Genomic DNA, 16,039 nt, shown 5'->3' with positions numbered 1-16,039 from the left:
AAGACGTTATTCTCTTTAGACTAACAATTTTCAGAATTACGAAGGCCCAAGTCTTAACGAAAGCTCTGCCGATGTATGAGAGTCGTTTTTTATAATTTCTAGCGAGGTAACTGATGTACGTAAAATGTCCCTTAACGATGTGTACGATTGATTTTAGATAATCGAATTGCTTCAACATCATTTGGTGTACTGGTATGTTGACGAATACTTTACAATTTGAAATAATAATTTGTGAGAAAATTATTAGCACATGTGAAAATATTAACTAGAAAAAATCCCGTGACACTACACGTAATTTTTTTTTATAATTGGTTTTAAGACTTGTGGTGTACAAAACACCTCCCAGCCTGTTCCCAGTCAAAGAGAAAGAGCAGAGCGCTGAGCACCGAACTTGGTACTTTGCTAATTATAGTGCTGCTTCTGGCGCCAATAAGCAGGTTTCCACGGGGCTGCAACAGGCCTCACAGCAAGCAGTTTCTCATAACTGTTGACTAAATCTGAGAGTAAGTTAGTTAGAACAAGACATTAGTCAATTGTTTATGGCTCCTTTGGCTTCACAGTGAATCCAGCATGCCAGAATGCAACAGAAATTGTGACAGGTTAGAAAATACACGAGGGCGCTCTGCTGCAGGGATCTCAGCTGAAGACTGTGCTCAGCTCAAGATTAAATTAACACTTAAGATCAAATTGATATAAAGCCTACAGTTAAGATAAAGCTGACATCAAATTGTTACATAAAATCCCTGTGAAGTTTATTTCTCTATCAATGGTGTGACATACATTGCTAAATAAGCGGCTAGAAATTAGACACAATTGCAAAAATCACAGAATGGACTTTGATATTAAGGAGATATCGGATGGTCACTTGTTTAATTTCATGTCATTGTGATAGGTCTCGAATGACTGTAGAGCAAGTTATGGGACCGAGTAATAATTTGGTAACTTTAAAATGGGTGGGTATGTTTTAGGACTCTAATCCATAACAGTTTTTTTAGAGGCTTGCACTATTCATATATGGGATGACTGAGTTTGTTCAAGAAAGCGTATAAGGGGAGCGACTTGGTCAGATATAGAAAATTCGGCTTTTCAGTGTTTTAGGCTCATTTTGTAGCTGTTGAGAAGGCGCGTCGAACGCAGCAAACCGCATGTCTGCGTGCTCCAGTTTTTACAAAAAGGAATTTCATTGATGAAATGAACGACCTTATTTTAAAAATATATATACATATGTAGTTGAATTAAATCTGTACATATAGATCATTAGTCTCGTCAATTGCAAAGTGCTAGCACTCGTTTGAAAGCTACAAACAAAACGCGTTCAACAAATCTAATACCATGGATGTGCACGCAATAATTTTTGCGTAAGGCCGTTTTGAACTTATATGAAATGAAAATTTTAAATATATACATAAGTATCACAAAAATCACATTTATAGCTTATTATTCACGTTAAACTGGACAAGAAAGACGGGTGCTGGTACCCAAGTGCAACTATAACTGGCAATGGGTGAGCTTGGTCTAAAATACCAAGCAATTTTTGGGCATATTCTTCTTTTTAGCGCATTTTCTCAATTATGGAACAAATGCACTATTGTGCTCGCCATGTCCGTCTGTCTGTCCGTCCGTCTATCCGTGACCTCAAGTTTTCGTCGACGAGAAAATGCGCTCTCTGTCACTCACTGCAGTGGGTACTGAGTTACATTTTTTTCTATAAATTTTACTTATTTGGCTCCCCTGAACAATTAAAATTTCCAAAAGGCGCCATCTTAAAAATCTATCTCCTCCTATGATTTTCAGGCTGCAGCATTGAGAGATATACCATTCGATTCGTAAAGAAAAGATCTAGAGAATTGTCATGTTTTTTTTCCGTAATTTCGTTATAGTTAGAAGAAAACCCGTTATAGATATAGAAAAACGAACGAAAAATCCCCCCCACCCACAAAAATGAGAATTTCGAAAAAAAAGTCATGACGAACCTCTAGATGTGGTCTTTACGAATGAATGATATGATATGAATGATTTGATTCGATGTTGTTCCTTGAAAATCCTAGGAGGAGATAGATTTATACAGTACCCCCTTTCTGCCATTTTCTATTAAATTCGCGTTTTCTTTAATTTTTTTTCGAAAAATTTACACAAACAAAAAAGTCCTAGATTTCTGTTTTACACCTGTGCACCAAGTTTCAAAGTGATCCGCTCGTAAATAAAAAAATTTTCCAGACCGAGACGCTCCCCTTATAATTGATGCATTTTTGATAGCTTCTATCCAGTATTATTTCATTCTGAAATTCAAACATGGGATAATTTTGATGAATTCTTAAATTTCCTTTAAAATCTACTTTTTACTACGGATTTAAAAAACCAGCCCGGGTAGAGATAGGTGGGCAGCTACCCGGGCAACCCTGCCTGGAACATCCTTTGCCTCCTCATGCTGACACAATATTACCTGGCCAGATACGTGAAGTAACTAAAATTTTAAAATGTTTTTCATGGGTGGAGTCATGTGTACATTTAAATCTGATCATTACAAACGAGTCATTGTGACTTATTCCTGGAAAATTTGATCCAAATTTAGAGTGACATTTCAGCCTGTGGCGTATCTTCACTTCTGAGCTGTCGTTGCAATTGAAGTCATTTATGCAGTTGCAATATATAGTTATCAGCGCCCTCATCAATATCACTGCAAATTTCGGGAAATTAGCTTCAAATGTGAACGATATGGCTCCTAATCGAATTGTTTGAAGGAACAAACCAAAAACGAAAACGGGAATGCGCAGTGTTCAATCAATCGCCTGTGATTGCAATGAGAATTCAATTTGAACGATCCTCTCATACTAGCTGCATGCACCTGCACATCTTCCTGAGCAAAAATTTCACTCGAGTATATTTTCTTGCTATCAAAAGTGTAACTGTTAATTCGATACAAATTTCGTGCGGTCGCATATATCAGTAGCTTATAGACGGGATCAAGCTTGAACATCCCGTATTTCATAATAAAAGGTAAAAAAATATCGTTCCAATTCTCTGTGTTAATTTTTTATTTATAGGTAAAGATTGCACAGATTACAAGAGCCTGGTTGGACATTCCTCTAACTCATTGAATAATAAAGTAAGATCGCTGTATTTATTTTTATGAGTTATTATTTTCTGCTGATCATTTATTTGTTATTTTTTGTGCATGCGGAGTTTGGTTCAATGTTTTCATGTTTCACCCGATGACCGCCTCGATCATCCTCCTGATGGCTATGATTTGCGGTGCGTTGTTCGTGGCTGAAATTAGACAAAAACGAGCTTTAAATCAAACGATTTCATCATTTATACATTTTTTTGCGTAGCGCGTTCAGTTTAGTTTGTTATTGAATTGAAACTATAATCCATGATTTTTTATTTCTTAATATGATAAATCTACATTTTTATTGTGAGTACCATATTACGTCAAATTAACGACATAATTTATCACTTTATAACCGCCGGGACGACAGTAAATGAACACATTAGCGGCACATTGATGTGATATTTGATCACATCAATGTTTCGTTCACCTTCACCATCTCAAATGTTGCTTGGGCCATACTTTCAAAACTCGCTAAGTGAACGTAAGTACTTACGCTCTATTTTCTTGTCTATGATTGGTTAATTTTGCTTGAAAGGCCGTCAATGATTGGATGATGAACTTACGATCTCTCAACTTGCGATCTCTCAAAGTTGAGAGATCGTAAGTTCATCAGCCAATCATTGACGGCCTTTCAAGCAAAATCCACCAATCATAGACAAGAAAATAGAGCGTAAGTACTTACGTTCACTTAGCGGAATTTTCAGGATCACAATGAACACATCGCGCTATGTACTCACAATAACCAATTCCGGTGTAGCCCCACCAGTCCCAGCAGCCGTTGGGGTTGCTGAGGATGGTGCTGATCGCTTGAGGGAAAATCACGATGATGTTGTTGAGCTCTGCCACTTGCAGGTACTCGGTGTTCCTAGCAAACGAGTCGCCCAACACTTCTCTGTGACACAGGGTTGTGTTCTCTTCACTAATCAGTTAAGACGTCGAATTTTACACCAAACTTATTAGGTGAGATCGTTTACGAACTTCAACTTCATAATCATATTTGCTATACAGAAAGAAATCAATTTGTTTTTATAAACTATTGTTGAAAGAATTTGGTGCCAACAATATGAACTTTGATGAACTGGGACGCATTTGCCTTGTCCATTATTGTACTTGTACGTGACTGTGGATCTAATGAAATCACTTTCAAGTTTTCATGTTGACATTAAGTGACTAAAATTTAGATAACTCACTATATATGCTTGTAGAAAAAAATGAAAAAATTCATTTGCCGATGTAGAGGCCAAGAAGGTGGTAAGAATATTTGTGTACCTGCCCTGAAGGCAGCCATGCAGAGCGACGTGTAGCCTGCACGTGACTGTGCCGTCCTCACACGCGGACGGGGTGTACACGTAGCCTACGTTGTCCATGCTCGACTGCGACGGCAGGCTGATTGTGAAGAAGTCCCTTTGGTCGAACTCGGCGAAGGTTCCTAGCAGCGCCTCCGATCCTGACGCAGTAGTCCAGTGTTATAATTTACTGATGTCAGAAAAAATTTATTCCTCATGTTGAAATGTAGATAGAAATTTTTCGAGTTGTATGCGACCAACTTTTTACGCGGCATTCAGTGAAAAAAAAGGTTCATTTGAAAACACACTGAACAAAAAAGTAAAAAACGTTCAATCATGTAGCAAAATTTGTACGGGGCATTCCGTGAAAAAATTGTTCACTTTGAAAACATACTGAACAAAAAACGAAAATTTTTTCATTCATGTCTTAAATTTTTTACGCGGCATTCCGTGAAAAAATTGTTCACTTTGAAAACATACTGAACTATTAACTTAAAAACGAACATTCATGTCTCAACTCCGTCAAGAAAAAAGTATATTATTTGGCCGCTTGATGCCCAAGGATTGGTAGCCAGACACTTGAAGAATATGCTCCGGAGTTTACTTGAAAATTTACAGTCATTAATTTGAATCTTAGAACCTATAATATTACGTGAATAAATTTGCAAGACTATGACCTGCACATCATTAAAGAATTGTTATTATTGTTATAACATTGTTTTGTAAGCTACAGATCAACCTAACTCGACTGCTCTGATTATTACCCTATACTCGTTCTGTGGGAACTGTTTTGGAGAAATCTTTGTTCCGCAAGGTATTCTATTGACATCTGGAACAATTTGAATTTACAGTTTTTTGCTTATAAATTCTACTTTCCATTTCACATAATAATGCAAACTTTTTCTGACGAAGAAGGATTGTGGACACAGTCAATATTCGCAGCAGAGTAGCCGGGAGTGAAATATTCATAAGAATTACCACGCGTTCCACGACTGTTGTTCTCAAATCGCGCAAATTTTTCTGTCCCCTTTATTTGAGCAGCTACAAGCCATCCCTTGCGAATGCAGTCAGTTCAGCTATCGAGTTCTCTCAACTTTTACGCGCTACGCTGCACAAAAGAAGCTACCTCGGGATAGTGAATGTTTGGCTATTTTGATTTGTTTTGAGTTGGATGAAAATTGATCCGTGATGAATTTTTGTTTACAATTTTGCAACTGATGGAGATATTGAAAAGCTACTCAAAAGTTCAGTTTTATTGAGCATCTGAAAGAAAAATTATGGAAAATTAATTTTTTAAATGGAATGAAAGCAGTTTATTTTCTCGTACACCAAATCGAAGTATCGCTCATCGTGTTACTTGATTTGCTAGTGTAGAAAATAACCAAAAAATTCGTTATTTCTATAAGTGAGAAAACGTTTCAGAGTCCATGTCCGTCGTCACTTTAAATTCCGAAAACGCTTGTACGAGTACAATGAATTATTTAACTAAAACTGATTGACATGTATTGTGTTTTAGGATCTTGAGAACTGACGGTGGGGCTGGACTCCGAAACATTTTCTCACTTAAAGAAATAGTAAATTTTCTGGAATATTTTCTTTGTTTCTAAATTTTTAGTTAATTTACGACTTAAAATCAAGTCGTCTTTATATTTGCTGGTGCATTCTAGAATTTTTTTTTATGATTTTCACTTTCCTCAATTAAATCTGTGTTTATTTTGGAAATTATTTTTGTAAATGAGAAACATTCATGCAACTTCAGGGCAACAATGCTTATTCCCGAACTTAATGGATGCGAAAATTTGTGAAGTGACAATTAACGATCTTGAATGGTTTGCAACGAAGACTTTGTAGGCGTCGGTGTAGTTAAGTATAAAAGGCATGGATTTGTGAAGGAGAAATATAACGTCCGAGTACTGGATATGAAAATGGAGAACGCATAATGCTTACGCTTTTACGTTTTACGCAATAATAATGTTTACGTTATTGCGTATGTATTAATGTTTACGTTTTTAGTGTCTTGCGGAATATTTTTCAAACTTTTATTCACAAATGAATGTTTCTGCATTCGGTGTGAGAGTGTATAGATGATGATCTTTGCCAAGTGGAATTCGAGTTTTAAAACATTTATAGAGAGGCGGCCTCTGACCATCAGACTGGGTTTGAAACTAGTACGTACGTTGATTCAGGCAATAGGGCTTCAGGTTGTTCAGGAGTGACAGGATGCGATACAGACTCTATTCCCACCATAGTGCCGGACAGGCATATGCCAGCCTCGGTCCAGCCTAATATAGTTTGATGCATTTCCTAGAAGCATTCACACCATAGTCATGGCAGGTGCCTTGCACGGCTGGTGTGAATACTTCTATGTAAATGCAATAAAGAATATTGGACTGGACTGAGGCTGGCATAAGCCTAGCACGTGTTCGGCAGTGTGGTGTTAACCCGACCTATAATTGGATTCTTGACTGTCGTCTCGGCTGAGATACATCGATGCCACGGCTCTTCGTCCCGAATTAAACTCCTTTCAATCGACAACGGAGCGGCCTCGGTTTGGTGCGGGTTAGGTTGGTCAAAACTGGGGATAGTTTTCAAGTTCTACATTCGTTCTGATAAAAAGTAGAACTTGATTTGAGAAGCTAATATTACCTTATATTTCCTCCAATAAACATTAGCTACGAATGGATGCGGGAGCATAATTATGAATCTACCTAAAATGGCTGAGGAACATAAAGCAAATCCGAAAATTAGTTGATCTGTAGGTCTTACCAGTAGGCCGCTGAATGTCGCCGTAGAGCGCATTCAAGGCTTCGTAGGCGCCATTGTACGCGCAGTTGTTGATATAGTCGCCACCCAGATACGAGCAGGCCGGGCCGTGGTTGTCGGTAGGCTGAAATTCACTTCATATTAGTGAACAATCTAACAAAGTCGTCGTAATTTTGTTGGTCCTATCGTAGTTGCCAATTTGCTAGTATTAGGTCCATTAGTTTAAATGAACGCGTTTCTTCAAGTCAGTATCTGTTTTGCCTGTAGGCTTAATAAATTCCGTGCTCGCATTCCAATAACATGTTGAATAAGCAACCATATTTAACATGTAAATAAATTGATGACATTTTAAAATCTATTTAAAACATTAATTTTATTTAATCTCTTGGTACTTGATAATAATCGTCGCAAGTTCAATTTTATTTCACGGTAACTATGATTACAACTAACATTTATAATCATCATTCATAGATCAGTTTCATATCACATATCTTGCTCCCCAAACTAATTTTGAGAAAATAGTTCAGGATTCTATGTAAGCAACCCTCATTTGAGGATTGCTAACCATACTTTAACTAACCATACTTTAACCGCGGAACTGGTTGAGGTAGTATTTAGTAGTAGTATTAATATTTATTTTAAAATATAAATGATTACTCGAATCGTTTGAACACGAATTTGACGAGTCGAAATATGAACTAAATTAGACATCTAATTTTTGATATGTAGGAATTTAATCTAACCACGCATTCTAGCCAGATAGGCCTAGCCAAATATAAAAATTTTAATTATTTTTTTTTGCAGCCGATTGTGATCATATAATTTGGAATGAAATAGATTTGGTTCCGTCATTAAACGAGGAAATATTTCCGTATGAAGTTATTTGCTAACCTCTATACCTAAATAGATATTTTTCCCTTTCCCTTAAGTTTCATAACCTTTTTACATTACTATTCCTAGGGAATCGAAAAGAAAATAAATATTCATTTCACAGGTATCATCGTATAGTCCTAGTCGGGCGTTTGATTGCAACCAGGTCACGACGAGTGCACCTTTAGGTCTACATATACAGTGGGTGCGAAAAGTATCCGACACTAAGTAAAAACTTTCTTATTTTGAAACTTAACTTTTACAAAATTGCAATCATCAAGTGAACAAATAATGACATTGCGGTTTTGATATGATATTTGTATTTCCCATGTAAATTTATCTTAAAATAGTGTTTGCTAAAGTTATTTTGTTAGATAAGCTAAAGTTAAAGAAGTTCTTCCTTTTTGTCGGATACTTTTTGCAACCACTGTAGTGTATGGTGTATATCAATGGGGACGTATAAATACTTTCTGGGTGCAAATTAATTTACAAAGCGATATATGTTGTTTCAAACGGTCAACCTTGTGAGTCACAGCAATTCTTCATTTATTTGATAAGCAAATATGAGTGAGATTTAATTGTAACTGTGAAATATTATTTTAAAAATATTTTTCATAAGCAGCAACTTTTACTGCAGTTGATCTTTCAAAATGCGTGCTTATGTTGTTCATTTAAAACAGTCATGTAACATTAATAAAGATTTGATATTTTAGCAATCTTAAGTGTTACAAATCACTAACCTTATTGGCACTATCATCGTTTAAAAATTCATGTGGTATAAAGAAAAAGATATCAAGACTGTACTTTTGACACATGACACATGTTCGAATTTCGTAACATACCTGACAATGCTCGGCCGCTACCCCGTACTCAGTAATCAATTGGACGCCGTAGTGGGAGTAAAACTGCTCAATATTCGGACCATTACCTGTGAGGAGGCAAATGTGAATAATAAGATAAGAGTGAATCATGACATTATGCAACTCTATAACAAATAGCTGCGAGCCATTTTTCTTAAGTGACTATGATAGGAGTAGCGTGTTCTGTCCGCCAGCCACTCCAGCCATTTCGGTTTTCAACTCATCGGTATCATAGATTAGTCCACATTCTATTTTCAATTTGTTTACATATTGAACACAGCATTGTAAGTAATAAATTTTCCTTGCATTTCTCATTTGCAGAGTCTCCGTCATAAATCATGGTTGAGTCACTTGGCTGGAAAGGCTTCATTGCCATGCATGGCGTACTTGAGCATAGAAGTAATAACATGTAGTCTCAGTTTCTATCATTAATTATTGATCGGGATGATGGAATGTTGCCTACTGTAGGGAGATAATTTTTATAACATTTCCTAATTATATTATCATTCCTGGAGGTGGTCAAGTTGTTACAAATTAGAGCACTGGGATTGGAGCAGAAAGATGCGGGTTCGATCCCAGTTCTATATGCGCCAGTTTTTGGTCAGAATCGGCGAGGAGGCCGGCCGGTTACACAGAAGAAAAATTATAGCAGTGAATTACGTAATCTATACCGCTACAAGCTGTGAATATTTTGCAATAATGCGAGTCGGTGACAGGTCCAACGGCCTAATAATTGCTGAAACCGCTATTATTAAAATAATTATTATTATTACTCATATAATATTATTATTAGGGTAACATGGGGCAGCGAGCCCACTGCGGGTCACGGGCCCATAGCGGGTTTCTCGCTAAGTATGTGTTTCATTAAAAATTGAATAACTCTATAGGCGTCTAATTCACATCATACATTCCTCATTAGTTGCACCTTTAAACAAAACAAAGAATCATCTCGTATCAATTAAAACTTCATCAAAAATTTAGTCTAAAAAAAGTGGGGGGCGCGCTGCCCCACGTTACCCTACCTATTTAAGAAGTATTTATGTTCATTCAGATCATGAGCTCGAAAAATACTAGCAATGGAAACAAAACACATTGATGGTTACTGGAAATATTGCATTAATTCATAACTAACTAATTGTCATAATATGATCGGAAGCATTAATTTATTTAGTTTGCAAATTCTGATACGTAGTTAAACTACATATATTGATGAACAATGAGAAAGTGCACGAAATATTAGGTTCTTGCCATCACTTTACCTGGCTTGACTACCGTGTCGAGAGACCCAGCAAAAATGTAAGCCTTGTCGCCCACCAAATTGGATGTCGAGTCAATGGAGCCACGTGATTCCATGCTGTCAAGGGAACGAAATATTTCCAATTGCGCGTGTCGCCACTTGAGACATATTTTAAATAAGCTTGGAGTAGAAAGTGACTATGTTGGAATGTAGTGTAGTGTAGAAAGTGACTATGGCTCAGAAATTCTGCCACCTCGCTCGTCTACGTCTCGTTTATAAATAAACGTAAAAAGACAGAAAAATTAGGTTATAATGATTCTTAGAAATGTCACTGAGCATGCTTAAAAACTGCAAATAAAAGAAAAACAATGGTCTATGAGTGTAAAGGCGCACTGAAATGCAGATCCGATTACGCGCAAACCAGATGTTTGCCTTGGCACAGATTCCAGTTGCATCAATCACTAATTGAAACGTGTCTTTGATTTTTTTCGCTATACCAATGGTTGAACTTGAATATCAAGACATACAAGTACATATAAAATAAAAAATCAATAAAATCCGGAACGATGAGATAGGAGCAAAAATTTAGTTCATTTAGGATCCTCAGATTGAAAAAATTGCTGCGATAAATTAAAAAAAATATAACTCAGTACTCACTGCAGTGAGTGACAGAGAGCGCATTTTCTCGTCAACTAAAACTTGAGGTTACGGACGGACGGACGGACGGACAGACAGACATACAGAAGGCCATGCGAGCACAATAGTGCATTTTTTCCATAAATGAGAAAATGAGCTAAAAAACACTTCAAGCAATTTTCTGTAATAAGCTTTAGTTTATGATCGAAGACAAGCCCCAACTAAGTTACCAAAAATATAAAGTGAGGCAACATTAAAAGTAAACTCTCACCCGCACATCTAAACTGAATTTCGCAAGACCTCTGTATCTCAGAAAGCTATGGGATCCAACACTTTCGAGAACCTTCTCTCAGAGCCTCAAAATGTAGCCTCAGTTGTTGACTTTTAAACAGCGCCGTCTTATCTTCCGACCCCTAAGTTACCCTATACATGTCTTTCCCTCCGCTTAGTTGGGTGTTCCTGAGAGCGTGCTACTGAGGAGGCCGGTTGTCTCAATAAAACATACAATCTACATGAAAATGAACGCTTCTGTATATGATTGCATAATTCGTCTCTGACTTGTCTGTCTCAGAGATGAGTGTTGCGACCGGCACCAGCGCAGGGGACTCCATGCACACCAGAGCCTCAGAGAGCGACCCCTGTGCGCAATGGAATGGCACTGCACAAGGACAATAATATCAGTTGACCGTTTATTTTGTGAAGTAAATAATAAACAAATTAATTTCATGTCAAAAATAATTTAGAAATTGTCATTTAGGTTTATAAAGTGAATTTTTTACCTATAACGTTAGTGAAACACAGCCTCATGTAAGTCCAGTCAAGGTTGAATTTAATACGGACTATGGAAAGTCGCTGTATCGTTCATATGATATTGCGAGATGATAGCCTGCCGGTCATGGTCATGGAGCCGCGATATTCTTTTGGCAGTGTGCTGCTTGTGATCCCCATGCAGTTTTAATAGAAATTTAGGGAAAACATAAACGGGTGCAGTATTTGTGTTGTCAGTGTCATACTGACGTCAGAAAAAGTTGTCTTTTTTGTATAATTTTACTTATTGATAACACATATCTGTGTTATCAATATGGAATTATGTTGCCAGCTGCTAAACTCTGTACATTAATTAAGTAAACTATTAGATTAATTAAATTAAAACATATCGACTCAATCGTAACTTTTGAACAAAACCCTAGCTTACCATAACGTGTTTAATTATTTAGCTTGGTAATAGGAGTAGTGACCTCAGCTGTTAAAATTTAAAAATGTTCGGGTTTATTGTTGTCAATATTTATTTGCTATTAATTCCGCTTGAAATATCGTGTTGAGTGCCGCGAGCATTTGCAACGACGTCTATGATTTGCCAGAGCTCGTCGAATATAATTACTTTTGCTGTTAATCTTTCGTTACTGTATCTTTGTTTGATAAGAGAGCATTCGCTGTGCCGTAACCGACGTGATGTCGAGAATTGTTTCGGACGGAGTGATTTTTTACCACGTTTTTCTTAGCCCGCTTTCGTGTCCGTCTGTGATGATCAAATCTTGCAATCGATACTTCACCAACTTTCCCGCTAGCTAGCGCTCTGAAACTTTTAGGGAAGCTCAGCTCCCGATGACAATACAATAATCAATAATTTGTTGCACGTTTCCAGGCGTATTTATTCAATGAAATGCGTGAAATTTATTCAATTGGTGCATGAAATGAAATGAAATTACATGCACCAATGTATCCCCTCGAATACAATTTTCTACAGAACTTCGGAAATAATTTTCTTTCGTGCATTTGCGTGGCCAACTGAAATAAAATGAATATTATGTAGGACTAAAAAGGAGAAAATAAAATACTTAAAAAAACTTTTTAGAAAACCACGTTTTTCTTGTGGACTAGAAAGTAGTAAATAAATTATGGCTCGCCCCAAAAAACGTGGGTCGGGCAGATTTATGATTAAAGCGAAAAACACACGAATTTTGGAAATTTGATGGTGAACGTTGAGCCCGACCCACGTTTTTTGGGGCGAGCCATAATTTATTTTCTACTTTTTAGTCCACAAGAAAAACGTGTTTTTTTTAAAGTTTATTTAAAGTATTTTATTGATGCCTAAAGCATGTTATTATTATTTTTGAAGAAAATAATAAAATTAATAGAATAATTAATTATTATTTGTTTAAATGATTCGGTCATTGTTGCTATAACTTCTAATTTATACTAATACCTTCTCATGATGAAAATTATATTTTTGCCTCTTTGCCAGCTAGGCTATGTCTACGATGAACGACTTATGTTTTTTGATATGGACAAATTTGACGAGTGCCCTCTCACGAAATCTTAATAGGATTGTCGGATCCCTTACCAAATTAATGATGGAATACTTTTAAACAAAACCTCACTAATTCCTCAATCATTCCTAACTCCGTTATTTTCGCCTCTGTGCTTAGGTATCTGATATGCCAAATTAATTCTCGTGCCTTTGTTGTGAAGTTCATACCACATCACTAATTAAGAAGGTACTAAATATCAAAAATGGTTCATTCGGTGCCAGATTTCGAAGCGTACAGTGACGGACACGTTATACGGCTTCACACAATCTATTTGAGTTACCGACCAAGTGCTGAAGGTTTGTATTTAGACGATATTAAATAGGATAAGTAACCCGACCTCCTGCAAACAAGTGCTGTAGGTTTGTATTTAAAAAATATTAAATAGGATAAGTAACCCAACCTCCTGCAAACATCGCAGCGCCGTGCACGGTGGATGAGAGCGCCACATGAAGCTGCGTCGCCATCGCTGCCCCTGACGAGATGCCGGACGCAGTCACCGACGACGCGTCCACGTTCAGAGGGCCTGTGGATGCGAGCAGAATTGAAATTTGTATAGACGAGTTATTGCTTCAAAAGTAGTGCACTAGACAAACAACTTGATAAGAATGATGACTGAAGTCGACATTCTGAGTTTTAATTTGAACATGATGTGCTTCTCAGCGTTAGTGTACAATTATTTCATTTTGGAAGAGGCTTTTATATCTGAAAATTAAAGGTTTGTTTACATTTGAAACTCAATTTTGATCTTTATGCCACCATGAAATTTTTTTATTACAATTTTTAGCTTTAAGAAAAATCTTAATTTTATGCTAACTGACTAGTTTTTGATTTAAAATTCACGTATTCATCCACCTATTCATTAATTAAATTAAGGTAAGTTTGATTTGGATGATCACATAAATTTAACATCTGCACACTGATCCTTATAATATAGAACTCACCGAGGTGAATCTGAGCGGACGCCAGCGTCACCGCTCCGAGCACCAAAAGTATTGTGAATAAATTATTCATTGTAAAAAATGTTCCACGTACAATCTAGACCTGAAAATTGGAGATAGGATTGACATTCTCTGCAGATTGAACATGAGTTTAAATTTGCACAACTATTCAGGTGATTGTTGAGAATGTGTATGTTGAGAGCACTCAAATGTATTTCGTTCTACATGTACAGCCATGTGTGAGAGAATAACGATTTGAAGACATTATTTTTATGTTGATTCTGTCAACATTGTGCAGATTTTACGGTCATCGTACGTTTAACAGCTGCTCACAGTTTCATCCTTAAAATTAATGTTAATCTTTTTTGTTGCATTGACCGCAGTAATTTTTTTGTACACATCCCAACGTTGTTTGTATACATTCCTGTTCTACTGGAAGGAAAACTTTTGTGCGGGAAGCACATCAATTTTCATATTCTCTTTAAATATTTATTTCGTATAGGAAAATAAATAAGATGCATATGATTTTTCTCTCTTTTGTAGACAGCGCACAAAAAGTTTTAGCATAAAAAAAAATTTCCAGGCTCTGCAGCTCAGCTACATTTTGTTTGAAACTTGCCTGAACGGAGACTATATATATATATATCAGCGCTCATCAGCGACCTCGGGAAATATTGCACGGAAACGCGAGCAGTTCTGATCGTTCATTTTGACCGGACGTTAAAGATGCAACTGACGTCGTGTTGTCAATTTGACAAGCCTGTACGAAGGATAGCGATGCAACTGACGTCGTGTTTTCAATTAGACAAGCCTGTACGAAGGATAGCGATGCAACTGACGTCGTGTTGTCGATTTGACAAGCCTGTACGAAGGGTAACGATGCGACTGACGTCGTGTTGTCAATTTGACAAGCCTGTACAAAGGGTAACGATGCAAATGACGTCGTGTTTTCAATTAGACAAGCCTGTACGCCTGTCTCTTATACACATCTAGATGTGTATAAGAGACATGTACACCACACAGTGACCATGTACACCACACAGTGACCATGTACACCACACAGTGACCATGTAAACCACACAGTGAACATGTACACTACACCACACAGTGACACTGTACATCACACAGTGACCATGTACACTACACCACACAGTGACCATGTACACTACACCACACAGTGACCATGTACACCACGCAGTGAACATGTACACCACACAGTGATGTTCACCACCAACAGTCCAGCAGTCGTCGTCTCCACAAAGCCCGCTGGACTCGTGCGGTATCTTGAGTCTCAGTAACCTGAAAATGATCTCACTTCATTTCCAGATCTGAACGTGGGTGACAGGCAGGGCATCCAATTAGCCTGGTGTTTCTCAAGTAAATGAGTTATTTAATAGAAGCTTTCACTTGACAAAGGAGGAGCCTGCTTTCTGTTAGCGGTGAGCTCAGCTGAGTAGACTTCAAGCAATTAACGAAGCCTGATTATCTTCTTTATCGAGCTCTAGAAATTGTGAATTTTCCAATCCGAATTCCATAGAAGTCGTAGGTGTCTTAATCGAAAGCAGAAAATTTCCGTTTCATAATTAAAAATGCAACCGAAAAATTTGCAGTGTTCGCGAGAACGTTGTGATTCATGCGGAAATTTATGAAACAGTTTATGTCTATATATCATCGACAACTAGTAGATGATTCCTGATTACTGATAAAGTTTGTGCTGCAATAGTGAAGACTGTCTCTTAGAACTGGGTTCGTCACGCTCGCTGGCCTGCTCTTGCTACATCGAGTTACTGTGTTGAATACATCGCTCGGAAATTCACATTTCATTAACAAATAATTTCATAAATGAAACGCAATTAGATGACAGTGCATGCATTCAAAATGAAGAGAACCGATGTTCTGAATTTATTCATGAGAATAATCTCGAAACCCACTCTCTGAATAGCCATCGAATTATATACCAGTTATTTCAGTATATGGTTATACCGACAGGGCTGTGACCAATGTAAGAAAATCTGTAGATATTGA

The 16,039-nt window shown here is 37.1% G+C and overlaps 1 protein-coding gene across 1 annotated transcript; it reads right to left on the bottom strand.

Moving 5' to 3' along the window:
- Nucleotides 1-3,017: 3,017 nt before the first annotated feature.
- Nucleotides 3,018-14,141, bottom strand: LOC108667220. The gene is made up of 9 exons (XM_018154218.1): nt 14,018-14,141; nt 13,477-13,599; nt 11,323-11,422; nt 10,151-10,245; nt 8,874-8,959; nt 7,165-7,285; nt 4,382-4,559; nt 3,850-4,004; nt 3,018-3,267 (listed from the first exon to the last, which is right to left on the bottom strand). The coding sequence occupies exons 1-9, from the start codon at nt 14,085-14,087 to the stop codon at nt 3,206-3,208; spliced, it is 990 nt and encodes a 329-aa protein (XP_018009707.1). The 5' UTR covers nt 14,088-14,141; the 3' UTR covers nt 3,018-3,205.
- Between the last annotated feature and the right edge of the window lie 1,898 nt (nt 14,142-16,039).

This window comes from Hyalella azteca, unplaced genomic scaffold (assembly GCF_000764305.2).
Source record: "Hyalella azteca isolate HAZT.00-mixed unplaced genomic scaffold, Hazt_2.0.2 contig16463, whole genome shotgun sequence".
Lineage (NCBI taxonomy): Eukaryota > Metazoa > Arthropoda > Malacostraca > Amphipoda > Hyalellidae > Hyalella > Hyalella azteca.
Note: the sequence above shows the minus strand (reverse complement) of the source record. Positions and strands in the feature narration are given on the sequence as shown.

What these genes read in the sequence shown, in the direction of transcription:
- LOC108667220 (XM_018154218.1), bottom strand. Translation starts at nt 14,087, where the DNA reads ATGAATAATTTATTCACAATACTTTTGGTGCTCGGAGCGGTGACGCTG. An exon ending in CTCATCTCTGAGACAGACAA is followed by an intron (nt 10,246 to 11,322) that starts GTCAGAGACGAA and finishes TTCCCTTGACAG; the next exon opens with CATGGAATCACGTGGCTCCA. An exon ending in CATGGCTGCCTTCAGGGCAG is followed by an intron (nt 4,005 to 4,381) that starts GTACACAAATAT and finishes CCTGTGTCACAG; the next exon opens with AGAAGTGTTGGGCGACTCGT.